Here is an 18,790-nt window from a genome sequence, read left to right on the forward strand (position 1 = left end):
CCCCAGGTAGCCTTATCCAGGAGACCAGAGCTTTATCCCTCAAGAACACAAAGCTCAAGGCTTATTAGTTTTAGGAACTGCAGCTCAGGAGTACCAAATCCTCCTTCAGGCTCCTTCTTCTCCTCTTTGCAAGTCCATCCAGTGCTTTTCCCCTGCTGCTCTTCACAGGCAAAGCAGGAAAGAGCAGCAAAGAAGGACACAAAAAAAACCCCCAAACTAGGAGGTCATGAATTATCCACTTTCCATTCTAGGAATCCCTACAATGTCTTGCTTTAGGTCTCTTGCCTTAGGTGACCACCACTTGGGTTGTTGGGAGAGTCTGAGCCAGCACTTAACAGCAGCTAGAAAGCCAAACAGAAAATATCAGCTCCAACAACTCTGACCTCTTCTCAGCCCTCCCCTAAAGTACTGGAGGGCTGAATGAGCGTTTTACACACCAGAGACTCACACTGTATCCTCTCTCCTGCTGATACTGAGCAAGCATAGCCCACCCCCCTCAGCAAATCCACACAGGGCACAAAAATCACAGCCAGGAAACATCACAGCTGTTCAGGGCTCCTCCATGAACGAAATCACAATTAGATGCCTCAGTAACCAAGAGGATTTCAGGCTGACTTAATTATGATTGAGTACATAGCCTTGCCTAAATAATCCTCTGAGATGAGCCAAAGCAGAGTGACAGTGCTGTAGGCACAGCATGGAATGTGACTGGCACATCCCCCTCAGTGTTTTAGCAGAGGTGAAAACAAGCACTTGCAAAAAATCCCACTCATACACAGAATTTAAGGCCCTTTTCTCCCCCCTCACTGCAGGACCAAGGGAAGAAGGGAGGCAGGAGGCAGATTTTCATGTCACCAAGAGACTTCACACCCTCCTGAGAGCTCACTGTAAGAATACAGCAGCTCCAGGGTTTTTATTTCACTGGGGGTAGTTCACAGGTTGAAATTACACCCCTGGTCTCATGTGAGGTTGTGCTGATGTGAAATGCTTCCTCTCCAGGTTACTGCACAGGGGGAGGGGATGCTGCTGGAGGTGGCTCTCAGGAAAAGACACCTCCATCCTGGCTCTCAAGATCTGTGCTGGCAAGGCAGGGTGGGGAAGAGCTTCTTCTAAGGGACATGAGAGAGCAGAATAGGCACTAACCCAAGCTGCACCTCCCAAGGGCTGAAGGATAAAAGGGTTTAAAAAACAACAGTTTACCAACTCCAGACAACTGTCAATGCCAAAAGCAAGAGCTGAAGAAACAAGTGTCACTGTCTACAGCTCTGGCTCAGAGGCATCAAAGCCCTTCCTGGCCAAGGTTGCTCTTCCAACAAGGCTGGTAGGAATCACCAGTGCCAGGGCCAACACAAGCTCAGCGTTGCATCCAGCCCTCCTGCTCACCAAACCAGAGCAGAAACTCCCCCTAGACACCTTTAAAAATGGCCAGTTTTAGCAGAAGACAGAGCCAGACACTTCAACTACTCTAATAAAACATCCTCTGAAAGGCCAAGTGTAAAGGGTTAAACCTACTTTACCCAAATAACTGCTCCAAACATCCCTGCCCTGCACGACCTGGGTTTAAAGAGGGTTTCAGGACTTGTTCTGCAAACTTAAGAGCAGGTATGGGGTCTAGCAAAGTTCAAAGCACTACCTATAAGCAAGGGGATTCTGCAGGGAAAAACATGAGCTTTGCTCATTTCCAGATGTGCAGATCAAACCCCTTAAATCTATCCCAGGGAAAAAAAAAAGAGAGAAGTGATAAGTTAAGCAGCTCCTGCACTGTAGGCAACCCAAAGCTTTCAGGTTATTTGTAATTCAGGGACAGGAGCAGCATGCTGGAGATGGCCCAGTTTGTTTTTCCAGGTATGCTGTCTGCTTAAAGAATGGATTTCTGAAGGGAAAAACAGAGCAATGACCAACACACAGGAAATTCCAGAAAAGAAAGCTGAGTTACAGCATTTCCCCCGAACTTTAAAGCACAGAGCAAGTAATGCTTTACAGAGCCACAGATCAAACAGGGAGAAGCCAGGCCAAATACTGACAGGCAAGTTTTTAAGTGAAATTACTGTGCAGAGATGGCCAAGAAGCCTTTTGGCTGAGGGAAAGACAAGCAGCAGCTTCCTTAGGAGCCTTCTGATTGTAAGGATTAAGTACCTTGGACCAACAACACACAGTGATCCATTAATCCCACCCTTGATTAAGCATCTGGAATCAAAGTCCTGTAACCATTTCACCCCCCTACTGCTCTGCATCCCTTCAGCACCTGCCTCTTTGAAGTGTGTTTTTTTTGGTTTTGTTTTTTTTTTTTAATTTACAGCAGGAGTGAGGAAGGTGGATGGACACCCAGGGAAGCCTCAGTGCTTCCTCAGAGAGTTTCTTGCATCCCCTGGACTCAAGTGCTTCACCTCCTCACCCCAAATCCCCCAGGATTTATGCACCTGGACACAAGTGAAGCAGAGGTGTTGGCCAGCCTTACCTTGAGTGGTTTATGACCGTGTGACTTGTGCCCATCACTCCTCCCTGAGGGCCTCTGGTTCACCACCGTCAGCAAGTGCCGCTGGTGGACTAAGGCCTCCTTGAACTCCTCCTCAGTTTTGGTCTCCAGGAGCTTCTGCCGAAAGGTGATGTCGGAAAACATCGTGGCAAAGGTCCTGCCCACTTCTGTGGCCGTTTTGGTGCTTTTCTGAGCAGAAAAAAAAAAAAATAAATAAAAATAAGAGACAGAAAAAGCACTTGTAAAACGATTTTTCTTTCACTCCTGAAAGATAAACCCACTGGGTTTCCATCTGAAGAGGAAGCTGCCTGGCTTTCAGGATCCCAGAGACACCTGAGGGAGAAGGTGAGGAACATGTGGAAGATGTTGCAGGTGAAATCACCAACCACAGCAGAACCTTGTGAAGCACCACCACGCAGGTCCTGCCGAGAAGCACTGATCACTTTGACTTGATCAACTTCCCGGGACTCAATCCAAAGTTGAATCATGTTGAGCATGCATTTTATCCCTGGTTTCTCTTCAGGGCTGCTAAGAATAGACAAATCCAAGTCTTTGCTATCTCACAGCACCTCAGCATTACTGCTGCTGGGGTGGAAAGGTGCTGTAAGTCAAGGTTCCAGCACGGAGAAGTGTCCTGATGTCTTATCTGAAAGACTGAGATTATTGTGCTCTCCTGTTTCATCAGATATCTATTTTCTGGGGATTAAAACTCAGCTCACTTGGTCACCCTGGGGTAATTCGGGCAGCAGAAGTGGAGATTTAGAGCTCAAAGCTAAAGCAAGTACTGGCACAGAGGGAAGGATGGGAAAGAAGCAGCTGAGCACACACACGAGCAGCATTTGTCCATCTTCACTGAGTATTTGGAAGGGACAGGAAATTTTCAAAACACTTGAGGAAAACGTGCCTTTTGTGGGCTTGAACATTTCTGTGAGCCACAGGCCTCATATTTCAGGGTACAACTTCAAGCAGAATCCAAGCCTGCTTTCCTATTGCGTTGAGCACCTTGGATATTGGATACAAAGGGAACAGCAAAGGAGACTGAGCTCCCCATCCCTGCACAAACCCACCAAACCCAAGCTCTACAAACCCTGATCTGCTCAACAGCTCACACCACTGTGGTCAGGTGAGATAAGACACCTACCAAGGCAAAGTTACACAGAACCAGAGCTCATTAAAAGCTCCCTTTGAGGCAAAGTTTTAACCCACCCACCTTTGCTACTCTCCACACTCATCACGCAGCAGCTACTAAAGACACCCAAACAAACTCCCTTCCTTTGGGCAGCCTCCAAGCTCCTCACACTGCTGTGAAAAGCAGCAGGGAGCATATGTGATTGATCTGAACTGCTTCCCATGATTCATAACACAACAGATGAACAGTTTCTTCATGAACACAACCAAATAATTCAGTGTGGCTCAGTGCAGAGGCACAGACATGTGGGTGGCACCGAGCTGGTCCCAAAATCATCACTGACGTTGTGCTTCTTCCATCACTCCTCCATTTGCCCAGAGAAGCTGTGGCTGCCCCATCCCTGAAGTGTCCAAGGCCAGGTTGGAAAAGGCTTGGAGCAACCTGGGCTAGTGGAAGGTGTTCCTGCCCATGGCAGGGGGTGGAATGAGATGGTCTTTAGGGTCCCCTCCAACCCAAACCATTCTAGGATTCCAACATCATCCCCTCCATCATCAGTGAAGTCCCTGCAGACGTATCTGCCAGGACACGTTCCATTTAAGTTTCTAGGGAAAGGTTTGGATTTAAGGGGAAGATTTGCTCTGGGACTTGCTTTTAGAGTTTGCAAGCCTGGTCCTTTCAGACTGAACCAGCCTGGATTTGCCATCACAGAGGAGGCTCCACCTTTCACCTCTGAGCAGCAGCGACTCTTGGGCAGGAGGCCTCAAGGATTGCTTCAAGATTCCCAACACTGTCCCTGTTCTTTGCTTTCCCAGGGAGATGATGGAACCATTTAGAGGAAGAGCACATATAACTGCAAGAAAAGTCGAGTTTTTTCCATCCTCCATATTAAAAAGGCCGAGGAACTGGGCTGTCAGCACAACAGATGCCCATTTTCTGGGCCTTTTTTCTCCCCTCCCCGTTTAATCGGTCGCTGTCAGCAGGTTAATTATTTTAACTGCTGCACCAGAAATGCGCACTTGGAGCTGGCTGCATCACCTCGTTTCAAATAAAAAGCATATTGGCAGCTGCAGCCCTGGCTTGGCCTCCGCTCCCTTTCCTTAATTTGAGGCTGTCCATTGGAATTGCAAAGGTCCAGGCTCCGAGCGGATGCGGAGCCGTTCGCCGGGTGCTTTGCGCGGAGATAACGAGGCCACACAATGAGGGACCGATCCCCGCCATCCCACACGGGCCCAGCTGTTCTGCCTCCTGCTTTTCCCAAGGAAAGGCAATATGTTTTCAGCCTGTTGGGCTTGGAGGTCTAGTGCCAAAAGCATTGAGTTGGGAAGGATCGGCCAGAAATCCTGGGGAAGAAGGAAACACCAGTATTTCCATTTAAACAAGGGCGGGAGGAGACAGACAGGCCAGAGCAGCAGGTCCCAAGGTCACACCGATAGCATTGGAGAGCAGGAAGCTGAATCAGGACATATCCTGTCCCAGAAAAGGTCTCCAGCCTCTCCAGCACCTCCCAGAAGCACAGACTCAGTAGCCCCAGGGTGTAAAGAGCCAGATTAAGCGTGCAAAGGTCTTGAGCTTTGAACCATTTGGCCATCAGCTGCAAGAACACCCCATCTTGGTCAAGCCAGTGCTTTCTAGGAAGACAGGATGGTGATCCCCAATTAACCTTGATGATATTGAAGTTGGATGATTCTTGTGGGTCCCTTCCAACGCAGGATATTCCATGAGTGGAGTAAATGCGTTCACTGAGCCATTTGTTGGCCTTGTCTACACCAAAGAACCAGTAAGGACACCTGAGTAAGCTTCAATCTTGATGTTTCAAGTGCCAAAAGCTATGAAAACAGATCCCAAAGGACCTCAGGGACACCTTACAAGCACCCCAGCTCCCAAACAGTCTCACTCCTACAGCAATAGAGCCCAAAATTCCATCATCTTCCTCTTGGTTACATCACCTGGAGCTGCTGCATGGGGGTAACTGTGAGCCCCACACCAAGGGAGTGTGTTGGGAAGTAACCCAGAGGAGTACCAGCTGTAGAATCACAAGAGCCTTTCACAAGCAGGGCTTTAACCAGGAACAGCATTTCTCAGCTCTCAAAATAGCAGCTCAAGTGGTAAAGCAGGAGGGGGGGAAGCTGTGGAGTAACAGAGGCACCGCAGGTGTGTATGGAGACTGCAGACACATTGGACCTGTGTCCTCCTCCCCATCAGGCTACAAGGCCATGAGATGAGGACACAGCTGACAAATCCACCCCTCGGGAGAGTATGAATCATCCTGACAACTGCTGAGGAGGTCTCAGGCCTTTTCACATCCCCTCGTGTTTCAAAAGCAGTAGTTATTAACCCCAGGAGGAGACCAAGGAAAAAGCACCTTGGGAGAACCCGACACTCACCATTTTAGGAGGAGCCAGGACCAGTATCACAAATCTCACTTCACAGGAGTTTTCACCCCAATTCTGAGGCCTCTCCAGGCGGCTGATGCAAACGTGACGTCGCTGAAGGGACTTTATAGTGCAACTGGGGGGGAAGAGGGAATTGTTAACACTTGGCACCACAACCCAAGGCCTGCCCTCTCCTGGTGCAGGAGGTTTACAAACACACATTTCAACCCTGAGAAACACAAGATGCTGTTGGTTGTAAAAGGGTCCCTTCTGAAGTCTTAAGAAGTGATTTTAAGTTACTATTACCCAATTCTGCTGGGCTTTTTTCTTCTGTAGAATTTGACATCCATGTTTTCTACGGGAAATAACCTTCACAATCTGAAGGTTTATTCTCTCCCTCTTCCACCACCTGCTTTTTAACAGCCACGGCACCAAATGACAGAGTACAACACACGTAGTATTTGCAGAGCTACAGAAGCTTCTACAAGAAAAGCCTCTTATTAAAAAACATTACTGGAAAGCAGATTACACTTCATTTCACCTGATTTCCCAAAGTGCTTCTGGAAACATCAAGGCAAGGTGCCAAACCAATATATTTCCACTTTTGCCTTGGGTGGATCTCTGTTGTAATGGCTTTCCCCATTTGCTCCCAGCTGTTATTTTTCCCCTTTCTGGTGCACATGTGTTACACAAACCAAGCTGACCTCCTTGCTCAAGATCCACAGAGGCTGCAGCAGGCAGGATTCCTGCTCCCAGGGAAATCCATGGCTGCAATCCAGCCCTGCTGGGCACGGGGTGGCTGTTTGACTCCCCAGACAAAGACTAGCAACAAGCTGTTTGAAATAATCACAGGGATCACCTCTGGAGGCCATGGAAGACCAGGTCTGTCCCCACCCTGGGATGTTTAAACAGAGCTGGGACCTGGTTAGTTGTCATTTTTCCTGCTGGGAAACTCTGGGGCTTGGTGCAGTTGCAGGTGGTGGATAGTTCCAGCCTGGACTGCAGCTCCTCTGCCTTTAAAGCCTCTACTCCTTTCTCAAGCCTCCAGAAAAGCACTGGTGAAATATGTACACAGGGTTTGCCTCTTAACACTGGAAAAGATATGGAAGTGTTTTCCTACCTCACAGTGATTTCCACCCCCCCTCCTCTTTTTTTTCCTGGTTCAAAGTTATTTCAACTGCTTGCTCCCTTTTATTCATCCAGAAAGCACCTATTGTGGTTCTGTGATAGGATTTATTTCTCCTTTAACTTCTCATCCATAATTCCAGCCCACTTCATTCCTTTTAACATGTATTCCCACAGCCATGCACCCTGGAGGCTCTTCCATGAACAGCTCCTGAAGACCTTTGGCTGGAAACACACTAGTCAGGGGAACATTGTATTTTCTACCACATTCTTCATAATTTGCATTCAAAAATAATCACACCACTGAGTATTTTCTGACTGAGTTTGACTTCCTGATCACAGATTGGAAGCAGCCGACTCATATAAATTAATCTGACAAAGGGACTTGTCTGAGAGAAACCAAACAGCTTAATTAGAACAATACAGGTCATGAGAAAGATGACACTGTTTCATTTATTTCCTCCACCACAGCCCCTTGTGTCCTTTTTCTACTCAAATCAGCTTTGGAAGAGACAAATCTCCAGGCAGGTCCAAAGGTGAGGAAATAAATACCTTCTAAAAGTAATTGAAAATAGAGTGCAAGTCTTCTCCTGGACTAAACCAACAGTCTGGATCTGCAACAATCCCTGTCCTTCCTCCCAGGGGATCAAAGGAACACAGACAACACTTGTTTTCACAACTGAATCAAAGCCCTTGGTTGCAATCCAGCTGTGGCTGGAGAGCAGACAATTCTCCTTGTGTTACAGTTCAACAAGCCAAGGGGGAAGGCACAAACCCTGGGATTCAGACCAACTGGAGAACCTTCAAGCGGGTCTGACACCTTCAGTTCTCCCACCTTCACCCACCTGGTCTCCTACAGTGAGTGGCTAATGCACCAGCAGCAAAAATGACCCTTATTTTGAGCTCTCCTCTCCTTATTTTGAGCTCTTTTCAAACCTCAGCTGCTGAGCTCATTGATTTGTTTTGAAAAGGAAGGTTCTTCTGGGCATTTTGAACATCAGTTCTACCCCAGAGATGGCCAAAGCAGGGATTACCTGCCTGTGGCTCACAGAGCTGTGCTAACACTTCCCAGACATCATCTCTTCCCTACCATGTCCATCAGGCAGGACCTGGCCTAGCAAGAAACTACTGAACTACAAAGTTATTTGGAAAAACCTATTATAAAGTGCAATAATTAAGCAAGCCACAGGTTCTCCTGTGGCAAAGCTTTCTCCCTGAAGTGACAGGGTTATGTTTCAGCTCCAGGAACTTGTCTCCAGGGCCATGATTTCCAGAGACAAGAATCTTGCCAACAGTGCCACTCTACAGGGTTACAAACCCCTTCAGCTCAAGAGCTTCTTGAGTATGGAGGGGAAAACTTGATTAAAAAGTTGTTCTTTGTTACTGAATGGCTTTCAAATACACACTAATTCTCATGGCTGGCACACCAAAACCTGGTGTTTTCTTAACTTGAGGGACTGGGAAAGTGTGGAAGCAGCAGCAGCTCTGGAAGATTTAGCAACACTGAGCACATTTACAAGACACCAAGGAAAACACTGTCATTATTAACCTGAAATGATTCTATCCACAGTGCTGGAGTTTGAGGCTTCTCACACCTATAAGAGTTTCTCCCAACTTTTCTGTGAAGAGCTCTTTTGACACTGACACTGCACCTAAATCCCAGTACCATACCAGTAAAGCTGCGTGTGGGCCACTGAAGAATTTCCAGCCTAGTAGGGTCAATGTACACACAGTTTAGGTCAATAATGCCTTCATAAATCAAGTTGGAGTTAATTTAGGGAGGGCAAACCAGATTAAAACCAGTTTTAAGCAGGTGTCACAGAGAAGGTGGGATGTCCCTGAGCCTTTCTGCCTTTGTGCAGAATGCAGCCTCATCTGCACTGGGTCTGGGCTCCCTGTTACATCCATTTATTTGAGGGGGAAAAGTGGTGTCTCAGCACTTTCAGTGCAAGGCCAAGTCACTTCTGCATCATTCTCAAGCTTTTCTTCAAATTCAAGCCATTTTTTAGCTGACTCAAATCCTATTCCTTGGTCTAGCACTTACAGCTCCCACTTTTGATTCCACAATCCAGATGCAAATATAATACAAACCAAAACTGCAGTACCTACTAGACTTGTGCAAATATTTGTAAAGGATAAAAAAAAAAAAAAGTCATTTGGTTCACATGGAGAAAACTCAGCATAGCTCAGGCCAAGAGGAAAGTCACTTCCAAAATGAAACAACTTTTTTCAAGTAGCACTTAAATAAATTCCCACCAAGAGGAAAAAAATCTGAAGGGCAAACAGCCAAAGCCCCTCAAAAAAGCTGAGAACTAGCAAGACATTTTCAGCTGACTCTAAATCAATTCTGGTTTGGCCAAAGCTTTCAGGTTCCTTTTGGGTTTGAGTTGAGCTACATTTGATTCTCCTTTGCTTTGGCCAGAAAGCTGAAAAAAAAAATAATCTATTTTCACCCAGGATTAGTCACACAAGGAAATGCTGGACTGTGATTTAATGAGATGCCAGGTTGAGTTCTCAGCAATTTTATCTTGATCCTCCAATAATTGAGCTCATAAAAAGGGCATTTAAATTATAGCACCAATTCTGCTTTGCTCTCCTCCTCTCTACATCCAGCTGAGTGTGGCTCTGGGATGGTGAGAACTGGCAAGGCTCCCCCAAAAGCCCAGATCCACCGAGTCCCACGTGCCCCAGGTCTGCCCCACACCCAAGATTTTATCAGAGTAATAACACATTTCTCAACCAAATCATACAAAGGGGCAAACTATGGAGACCCAAGAGAAACAGAAACCCTCTTTAAACAGGGCAAGAAAGGAAATTAATTCAGAAACAAATTATCCCTTGCAGTAAGAAAAAGTGTCCAGCAGAGGTAATCAGCCAGCCAGGCTTTTCCTGTCCCCACACAGAACAACAATGACACTTCTTGTTCTTGTCCCGTGCAAATAAATCTTCCTCCATGGAGCAGCTCCAGGCACAAGCCTTCAGAATCCAGACTCTGAAAGTGAGGAATGGAGCTGTGCCCAGCCAGCTCACCCACAGTTTGGCACAGACTTGTTTCAGCCACAAGTTGGATGAGGTTTTGGACTGGTAAAAATCCACGTTTTGCTGGGCTCCAGGAAGACTCATCCCCTCCAGGGGAAAGTATTTCCTACAGGTCAGTGTGTTTTGGGAACTACTTTTCATCACACAGCACCTGCAAGAGCTTCAGCTCTCCTGCCCAAGCAGGGTGGAGAGGCCCTTAAAACAACATTAATTGATTCTCTGAACTCAAAGAACCCTTGGCAGGTGATGGATGTGGCACTTGGGGACATGGTTTAGTGGTGAACACTGCAGTGTTGGTTGGACTTGATGATCCTACAGGTCTTTTCCAACCCTAATGATTCTCTAAGGAGACATCTCCTCCCTGCAGGCACTGGAACAATCCATCTTTCCCCTTCAGGATCGACATTTCTAATGAAGAGTTTGAATTTGAGACTTCATACAACAGCACCTGCAAGAGCTTCAGCTCTCCAGTATAATCTGGGAAAACCCAACTAGGGTGGAGAGGCCCTTAGAAGAAATTATTGGTTCTCTCAACTCAAAGAACCCTTGGCAGGTGATAGATGTGGCACTTGGGGACATGGTTTAGTGGTGAACATCATGGTGTTGGTCAGACTTGATGATCCTACAGCTCTTTACTAACCCTAATGATTCCCTAAGGAGACATCTCCTCCCTGTGAACACCCTACAGGCACTAAAACAATCCATCTTTCTCCTTCAGGACCCACATTCCTAATGCAGGGTTTGAATTTGAGACTTTCTTGTCATACAACAGCACCTGCAAGAGCTTCATCTCTCCAGCATAATCTGGGAAAACCCAACCAGGGTGGAGAGGCCCTTAAAAGAAAATTATGCAGTTCTCTGAGCCTAAAGAACACTTGGGAGAAGAAGTTTGTAAATTCTGGAGAAGAGGCTCTTGTTTACAGGACTCCAAAGCTTGTAATCATTCCTCTAAAGGAAAATATTTGTTTTAAAGAATCAAACTGTTTAATTTCCCGTTTTGCCCTTTAAAAGAAGGGGATAATGTGAGGAATACACAGTAACTGAAGCATCTCTATTGGAAATCTATTCAACAGCTCAATCAGAAACAACATGACTTTTCCATAGACCCACAGACCTCTGGAAAAATCCTTAAACACACAAAATAGGCTTTGCATTACCTCTGTTGAGAGAGACACTGGAAACACCTTTCACACAAACATCAGTTAGACATTAAATCTGGAATTTACTACACAAATTTGACTCTTTTTGAACAGCTTGTTATCCCACATAATCTCACAATACCCATTTCTGAAAGGCTACCTGGGTTTTTCCAAGTTCAAATCCTCCACAGGAATCACTGCCATGACACCACAACATCAGGGTAAGAAATTTTATAGCAACACAGAGCACACAAACCACTAAACCACTCTCTGCTTGCAGAGAGGCTTTTTCCCCCCTCTGCTCTGCCTGTTAAAACAGTTTTAGCAAACAAGTTCAATGCACTGAAAATAAGTCCTTCACCAATCCATGTGCCTTATCCATCCAGCCAAAGGAAATGGTGCTCCAACTGCTCAATCCAGACTCTGAAGCAGCTTGCTTGCATGTTTTCCTAAAGATTCAGCTTTGAAAATAAGCAATTATACTTATCTCCTGGCAAGGAGAATATAGCCTGGAAGCTGTGATGCCTGGGAGTTCCAACTCAGCTCAGAGAGCATTTGCTCCATGACCCACACAGCTGGATTTCTCCTTGGAGGACACCAGGGACAGAGATCCACCAGCACCCAGTCAAGAGTTCCTTTAACATCAGGAATCCTTCACTCCAAGGGAAAACATGAAAATTTAGGCCTTTTCACCTCCATATTTCAGCAGTGGAAGAAGGAAGTGGCTTGTGACAAGAGACACTTGTTCATATTCCCTCCCCTGGATAAGGGAGGGTTTCCTTGGGCTTTTTGAGCCACAGAACTGTGGAACACCAAAACTGGTGGCTCTCACAGGAGTTTCTTCCCCACCCTTCCCAAGCCAGACATGCAAAGCATCCAAGTTTACCCCTGCACGTTCTGGATCATGGCACTGCTGGGTGGTTCATGGGGAATTCTGAGCTCCTTCCTGGCAGTGCCTCTACCTGGTTCAGTCACTTCATGGAGGGGCATCAAAGTATCTCCTGGAGGTCCCACCAACAGCTGAGCTTCCTCATGGATAAATAACCAAGGAAAACAGTTCAGCATCCCTCATTCTGGGACAGGACCTCATCCCAGGTTCTCTAATGAAACAACAACCAGCAGCTTCACAGTGAAGCAGAAAGAGATCTCCATCCCAGTCTGTGCCTTCCTGTTCTGGCAAATGTTATGAATAGGAGGGACAAGAAGAGTTGTGCCCATGGTTTCTGAGGTATGAGAGCACTTCCTGGACTGAGGAAGCTCATCTGTAACCCTGAATATTTGCTTTCTAGTTAGAAAGTCACCACAGACACAAATATGTGGTGATTCTTCAACCTTCATTCTCCCAGAGCTGAACCCTGCTGATCCCTGGGGCAATGCAGGGCTCTGCTACTCCCAGCTCTCATTTTAATGGAAGGATCTCAAGGTTTCCCTAAGTTTTATGTATCCTGGGATGGCTTCAGCAAGATCAGGTTTGGGGCATTCTGGACTAAACCACCCCTAAAGCCAATTATGAATCAGAAAACGCTTTTCCTGGACTTGAGTGGAACATTCAAACCTCGAGATCTTCAATTCCCTGAGGGTTTGTTCTGCCATGAGGATAAAGCCCAGATCCATGTGGTAAACCCAGCCTTGCTGGAGCCTCACTAGACCTGAAACCATCAGGAAAGCACCAATTCCAAAAGAAGCAGAACAGCTATTTCAACCCCACATTTTCCCCACTGCTCTTCCCACTGAGGATAAGTCAGGAGAGAAAGAAGGGCCTCCTTTCCAGCACAGAAGAGAGGGAAACCCGTTTTTATTTCCATTAGGAATGTTCTTCTGCACCACTCAGCAAAAATCCTACACAAGTTCTTTCTCTCTGACTCCAAGCTCACTTCAGCTGTAATTTCCCCTCATAATCAGTGCAGAAGCAACACCACCAAAACCACCTCTCCGAGCTGCTCTTCCTCATTAATAAAATCCCATCACGATACTCTATTTATCTCATCCACTAGGAATAAAATGTTGGTTAAGCTGCACAAACCCAGCAGGGCTGATTTAAAATTTAGCAAAGAGTACAGACTAAATGCAAGGATAAAGAACAGCAAGATATCTTAAAGGTCCTTCCCACTCATACGGAAATTCTTTTTTTTTCAATCAACAAATTCCTTTTACTTCAGAGGTTGGGAAGTTGTTTTGCAATCTGACTTCAAGAAAAATGTAAGACCTAAAAATATGGCTCACAATCTGTTGCACAATAGCTCCAGCAGAAATACAGTGCAATAATTAGATAATTATAGTTAATAACTCATCACTGCTTTCCCACCACTTTCTTCTGCCTCTTCAGAGCAACAAAAGGAAGAAACAAGGAAAGTTTTGCACAAGACACCTTCGGGCTGTGAGCTTATTTTTCAAATCATCTCTTGTCTTGGAAGCCAGGATTACTCACATGGATGCATTTAAAGCTTTGGCTCCCTTTCCACAAGAGGCTGAACCCACCCTTTCCAGTCTCATGTGTGTAACCACAGCCTTTGTATTGAGACCTCTAGAATGCTTTGTCATTAAGTCAACACTCTCCAAACCCCTCCATACAGAGCTGTGTCACATCCCACAGTAGAAAATTCCACCCTCTACATCAGCAGGATGTTCATATCCTTATGGCTGCTCCCCACAGCACCCAAAGTGGAGAAAACTGCTCCAAAGTCCTCCTGGCTGAGGGCATTTTACTTTATAAACTCATTTTCTTTGTGCAAGCTGCTCTGTACATGCCTGGTGTAAAAGTAGAGCACATGGAGCACAGAGATCATCCAGTTCATCACTTATTTCACAGCACACAGCCCTGATATGGAACTGTTTCTTTTTTCACATTGAGATCACATCTTTCTCTTTCATAAGAGATTAAAAACAAGGGTGTTGGTGTTATTTTGGTGTTATTTTGTTTGGGGCTTTTTCGCCTTGTTTTTTTAAATCATCTATTTCCAAGGCAAAATCCTCCCCATTTTTCCCAGCCATAAGCAAAGGGCAGGGGAAGAATTGCCAGTGGAAGGAAAGCTATTGTGACAGTTGTCCCAGCAAACTGGCTGTGAAGGCTCAAACATGTGCCTGCCTTTAGGCACCTCTCCAACATATCCCAGTAATTTCTCTGGGAATTAACATATTTCTTGACAACTTGACTTGGATTCTGCATATGCTTAAAGCAAGAGACAGAGTGAAAATGGCACTGCTTGGGTTGGCTCAGTGAGCCAGGTCCTGGCCTGTCCTTTGTGCAAGGCCAGTCTGGCTCACCCCACATGCCTGACTTTGAAACAATGACTTCAAAACCCAGCTTTGGTCAAGTGGAAGAAGCTGGGGAGAAGCCACCACGCCTCATAAATCCCAGGTGACAGGGTCCCTACTGTCTTAAGGGCCCACTCCAATGTTTAACAGTGTTGACAATTAATCAGCGTCTGAATTAATTGTCAGACAAAGTAATCAGTGTCTAAAGAGCGTGGAATGTCTGACTTCAATTTTCAGTCACAAAGTTTAGATGTTTCCATCAAAGGACCTCAGAAATCTTTTGGTACAAGCTCCCAGACTTTGGCAGGGAAAGCATTCCATGAACCAGTTTGCCTGTCCCTTTGAGAAGCTCCTTTATTAGCGTTTCTCAGTAATTACCATTTTCTGTCTCATTTTTCAGCATTCTTAGCTTGTTAACACCGGATTTCTACAGCATCCAAGAGCTTAATGCCCTGGAGAGACTGTGGTCACCTCTGCCCAGGTTGATTTGCAAAGAGGAGCAGCCTAAAGTTGAGACTGGGATCCCACTGTCAACTGTATTGCTTTCTCTAAGATAACTTAAACACCTTGATGTTTTTTCTGATTCACATCTCATTTAATATTAACTTTATTATCACTACTTTTTTCCCCTGCAGAAAGACACTGTAAGACATGTGCCACCATTCAACCCCTGGATGGATGGAAAAGGCATCACCACCTTAACACAAAAAGGTACATTCTGAACCTCTTATTCTCCCCAAAAGCAGACAAATTTACAAGTTTTGGGCAGCCAGTGGATCTTGTACATCCAGTCCAGGTACTTACATGATACAGAGCCAGGACTGCTGATACTGCACCCCTGTGACTGTCGCTGTGACCCCTTGGATCGTATCTGATAAGAGGTGAACTAGGAAAAGAAGAGAGGGAAGTGTTACAGGCTGTCCAGGCTTGGTTTGTGACTGTAAATAACATCTCCTTTTCAAATGGAAGGACTAATCCCAAGCATTCCTATCTGCACAGTGGATTTAGGCAGGGGTGGGGTGGGGGGGCTGACAGAGAAAAGGTGGAAACATTTGTCCTGCTGCTTTTGAATTCTGTCCCTAAACTATTCATGGCTTGGAAAGGAAGCTGCTTTCTCCTCCCAACATCACCCTACTGCAGCAGTATTAGGTTATTAGATTAGCATTATCCAACACACACACAGAGACAGGACTGGAAGAGGCATGGCCTTCCCAATCCCCTGCCCTCTCTCCCCCTCTTCCCAACTACTGCTCTCACACTATTTCATGGCACTACTTACATTTTTCTCTTTATTGGCAGAAAGCCTAAATTAAAGATTCTAAATGCGAAGCTCTAGGACAGGTAGCAAGAAGTAACCAAAGCATGAACATGCTTACTACATGCTCAGGACTCGACATATCTGTTAAACAAATTCACTCAGGCTGTGACAGTTACATTTGTGGTGCGATGTACATGTTTGTTTATTCATTCCTGTTGACTCTGAAACATCAGGGGTGCCTACAGAGAAACAATGCTCAGTTAAGCTTCTTCACATCTTGGGCTAAAAGGCAGCTATGTTTTAGACTACACTACGACATTTGCTGACAGTTTAAGGTGACACAGGAGCCAACAACTTTGGCCTGGGATGCCCTGAGTGAGTTTCTGGAGGAAAACAAAGTCTTTTGTCTCCTCCAGTGGGCTGGGAGCAACACAAAGGCTCAACCCTCCCCAGAGGCTCATCCAGAGCAGGCCAAATTCCCCAGCCTGTGTGAATTCAGGTGGAGAATCACAAGGCAAAGGAATCATTTCAGAAGAGACACCAGCAAGAGTCTCTTGGCTGAAGAGTAGACACTTGTCTGAGGACAAGCACACCCAAAGGGTCCACACAGACAAGACACTGTGGTGCTGTGGACTTCTCACCCCAGAGAACACCACAATGTGTCATTTTAATGAAACAGGGGGCAGGACTCCACCAAAACACAAAAACCCTGGAGATGTGAGACCCTTCAGTCAGAGTGACATGGAGCAATCAACCCACAGTGTCACATGCAGCATGCAAGCCTGGGGACCACACAGGGAGGGTTCAACACACCACCACAATGCAAAGGATGGCAAACCAACAGCAGCCCACCAGCAGAAGGAAATCAAGGGCTCATTACCGTTGCCTTCCCGTGGGGTCCCTGAATCTGTGAATAAAGTGCTCATGATTTTTTCAAAGTTGCAGCTCGGCTCCATGTTTTCGGGATCCTCGGCGAAGTGTCGCAGCATCTCCCGAAGAACATCGTCCAAGGACGTGGCTGTTTCATCCAGGATGATGCTGGCTCTGGCCAGGAACCCATCCAGGTCTCGCTGGGCTCTGACTTCCTCCTCAAAATTCTTTAATTTCAGGTACTGTGTTAAGGAAAGATCAGAGATCAGACATTGTCCTTCACGAGCAGTTCATGTTACACAAGTAAAATGAGTTTTATGCATTAATGCACTGAAGGTTTGCATTTTCAAAGCTTGTCTTAACAGAGTGCCCATCAGTGAATGCCCAGCTGCCATTTACACCCAGACATAAAAAGCAGAATTTAAAAAAAAAAAATAGGGTTTTTCTTCTGCCTAGGATAAAGCACATAAGTTTGCCAAAAAGCAGAAATGCTTGAGGTAGCATTTGAAATCCTCTGTAGGTTTAAATAATTCAAGAATTTTCAAGAAACATGGGACAGATATTTGGGAGAAATGGACTCCAAGCTCAGCAGCATGAAAAATAACCAGTATGAATCTCAAACTGGGAACCATCTGCTCCCAGTTAGGGAGCCTGAAGTGGGAGGTGGGGAATACCATCCAGTCCATCATCTTTTTTTTTAACACTTCCTAAACTCTTACTGTTCCCATAGCCAAGGAAGTTTTCTTCCTCTGTGCATAACATTTCACTTTGAATCAACATAAATACAATAAAAAGATGGTTGAAACTGTCTCAGCTCTCTGCTGGTTCCTTCTGCTGTCTCAGACTTGTTGGCCTGGAGATGAGACACACAAACATGGTGTATTCCAGAACCTCAACTCCTTTCTGTATTTGTCAGCTGTGAAGTCAATTAATGGAGTGATCAAATTATAGATGTGTCATTCCCATTGCACATCCTTGGAATTCCACACACACAGCACTGGTCAGGAGGGAGTGTCAGTCCTGTCCTCTCCTTCAACGGCTTAAGATTGAGCGAGGAAATGGGAACTGCACTTTGTTATACAGATCTTCCTTCTGATGGGAAAGCAGCCAGGCTTGACTCCATGATGCTGGGAACCAGATTGTCAGGATACATTTAAACCCTCGGTTCTCTTTAAGCTCAGCAAGAATCAAGCTCTGAATTGCCATCACAAATCTGACACCGAGCTGCCTCCCCAGCCAGGACCATGGCACATTGTCCCCCAAGGTACAGGGCCATCCCAGAGCTTGACTCATGGATCCCCTCCTTCCATGCACACTCTCCCTACCTTTTCCATTTATAGCCTAGACACAGGGGAAAAAAATGCTGCCATCTCCCTAATTACTGTAATTATCACAGCAACTATCAAGTTGTCAGTACACATCCATCGCAATTAGCACTGTTTTACTTTGCATCAATCACTCCTTACACAGCATTTGAGAGGGAGGATGCTCTGAAGGATTTCAGCTCCCACTCCCCCCAAGGCTTTGTAACCATCTGCTCGTCAGAGAGGAGACAGTGACACAGCTACAACTCCACCTAAGAGGTGCAAGCAGTTGGGTCTGTCTCGAATTATCATGGCAAGAGAGCAGATTAAAACACCCATCACCACCTCTGTGACACAGGGTGTTCATGGGGGCACCACAGGACCAGCAACCACCTCCCAAAAACAACTTGTTTCAGCCTCTCTGGCAGAGGCCAACCCAGGAGGCAATTCCTGGGCCAAATGACCCAGACAGGATTTCACAGGCTGGATGGAAGGGGTGTGAGGAAGGCTGAGGGCATCAGGAGTGAAGCTGAAGAGTGGAAGGAGGAAGCTGAGGGGCAGCTGAGGGACAGGAAGAATTAGTCAAAGGCATTCACGTGGCTTATCTGCCCACATCATCTCAATCAACACTGATCCTGCAGCGAGCTGTGCGTGACAGCACCATCAGCAGCTTACTGCAAGTCAGAAGGATTCAGCTCCAGCTCTGCCACAGGCTTCAGGCAATGCCTTGGCAAAGTAATTTTCCATGCCTCAGCCCTATTTGATTCCCCTGCTCCTGGTCATTACAAGAAATAGGGGCACTATCCCTCCTTATTATCGCTCC

At 46.1% G+C, this 18,790-nt stretch overlaps 1 protein-coding gene across 3 annotated transcripts in view; it reads right to left on the bottom strand.

Moving 5' to 3' along the window:
* Positions 1-18,790, bottom strand: part of SLC4A11 (solute carrier family 4 member 11) — a 93,730-nt gene that overhangs the window by 37,481 nt on the left and 37,459 nt on the right. For 2 of the 3 annotated variants that reach the window (XM_018083205.2, XM_018083203.1), the window contains exons 5-9: positions 16,674-16,905; positions 15,970-16,032; positions 15,340-15,421; positions 5,990-6,113; positions 2,459-2,665 (exon numbers count right to left, since the gene is read on the bottom strand). In XM_018083205.2, the coding sequence (XP_017938694.1) occupies positions 2,459-2,665; positions 5,990-6,113; positions 15,340-15,421; positions 15,970-16,032; positions 16,674-16,905 (708 nt within the window). The remainder of the gene's footprint in view (positions 1-2,458; positions 2,666-5,989; positions 6,114-15,339; positions 15,422-15,969; positions 16,033-16,673; positions 16,906-18,790) is intronic. The other variant, XM_018083206.1, reaches the window with a different exon arrangement.

Source organism: Manacus vitellinus, unplaced genomic scaffold, assembly GCF_001715985.3.
Source record: "Manacus vitellinus isolate BGI_N305 unplaced genomic scaffold, ASM171598v3 scaffold_61_pilon, whole genome shotgun sequence".
NCBI lineage: Eukaryota > Metazoa > Chordata > Aves > Passeriformes > Pipridae > Manacus > Manacus vitellinus.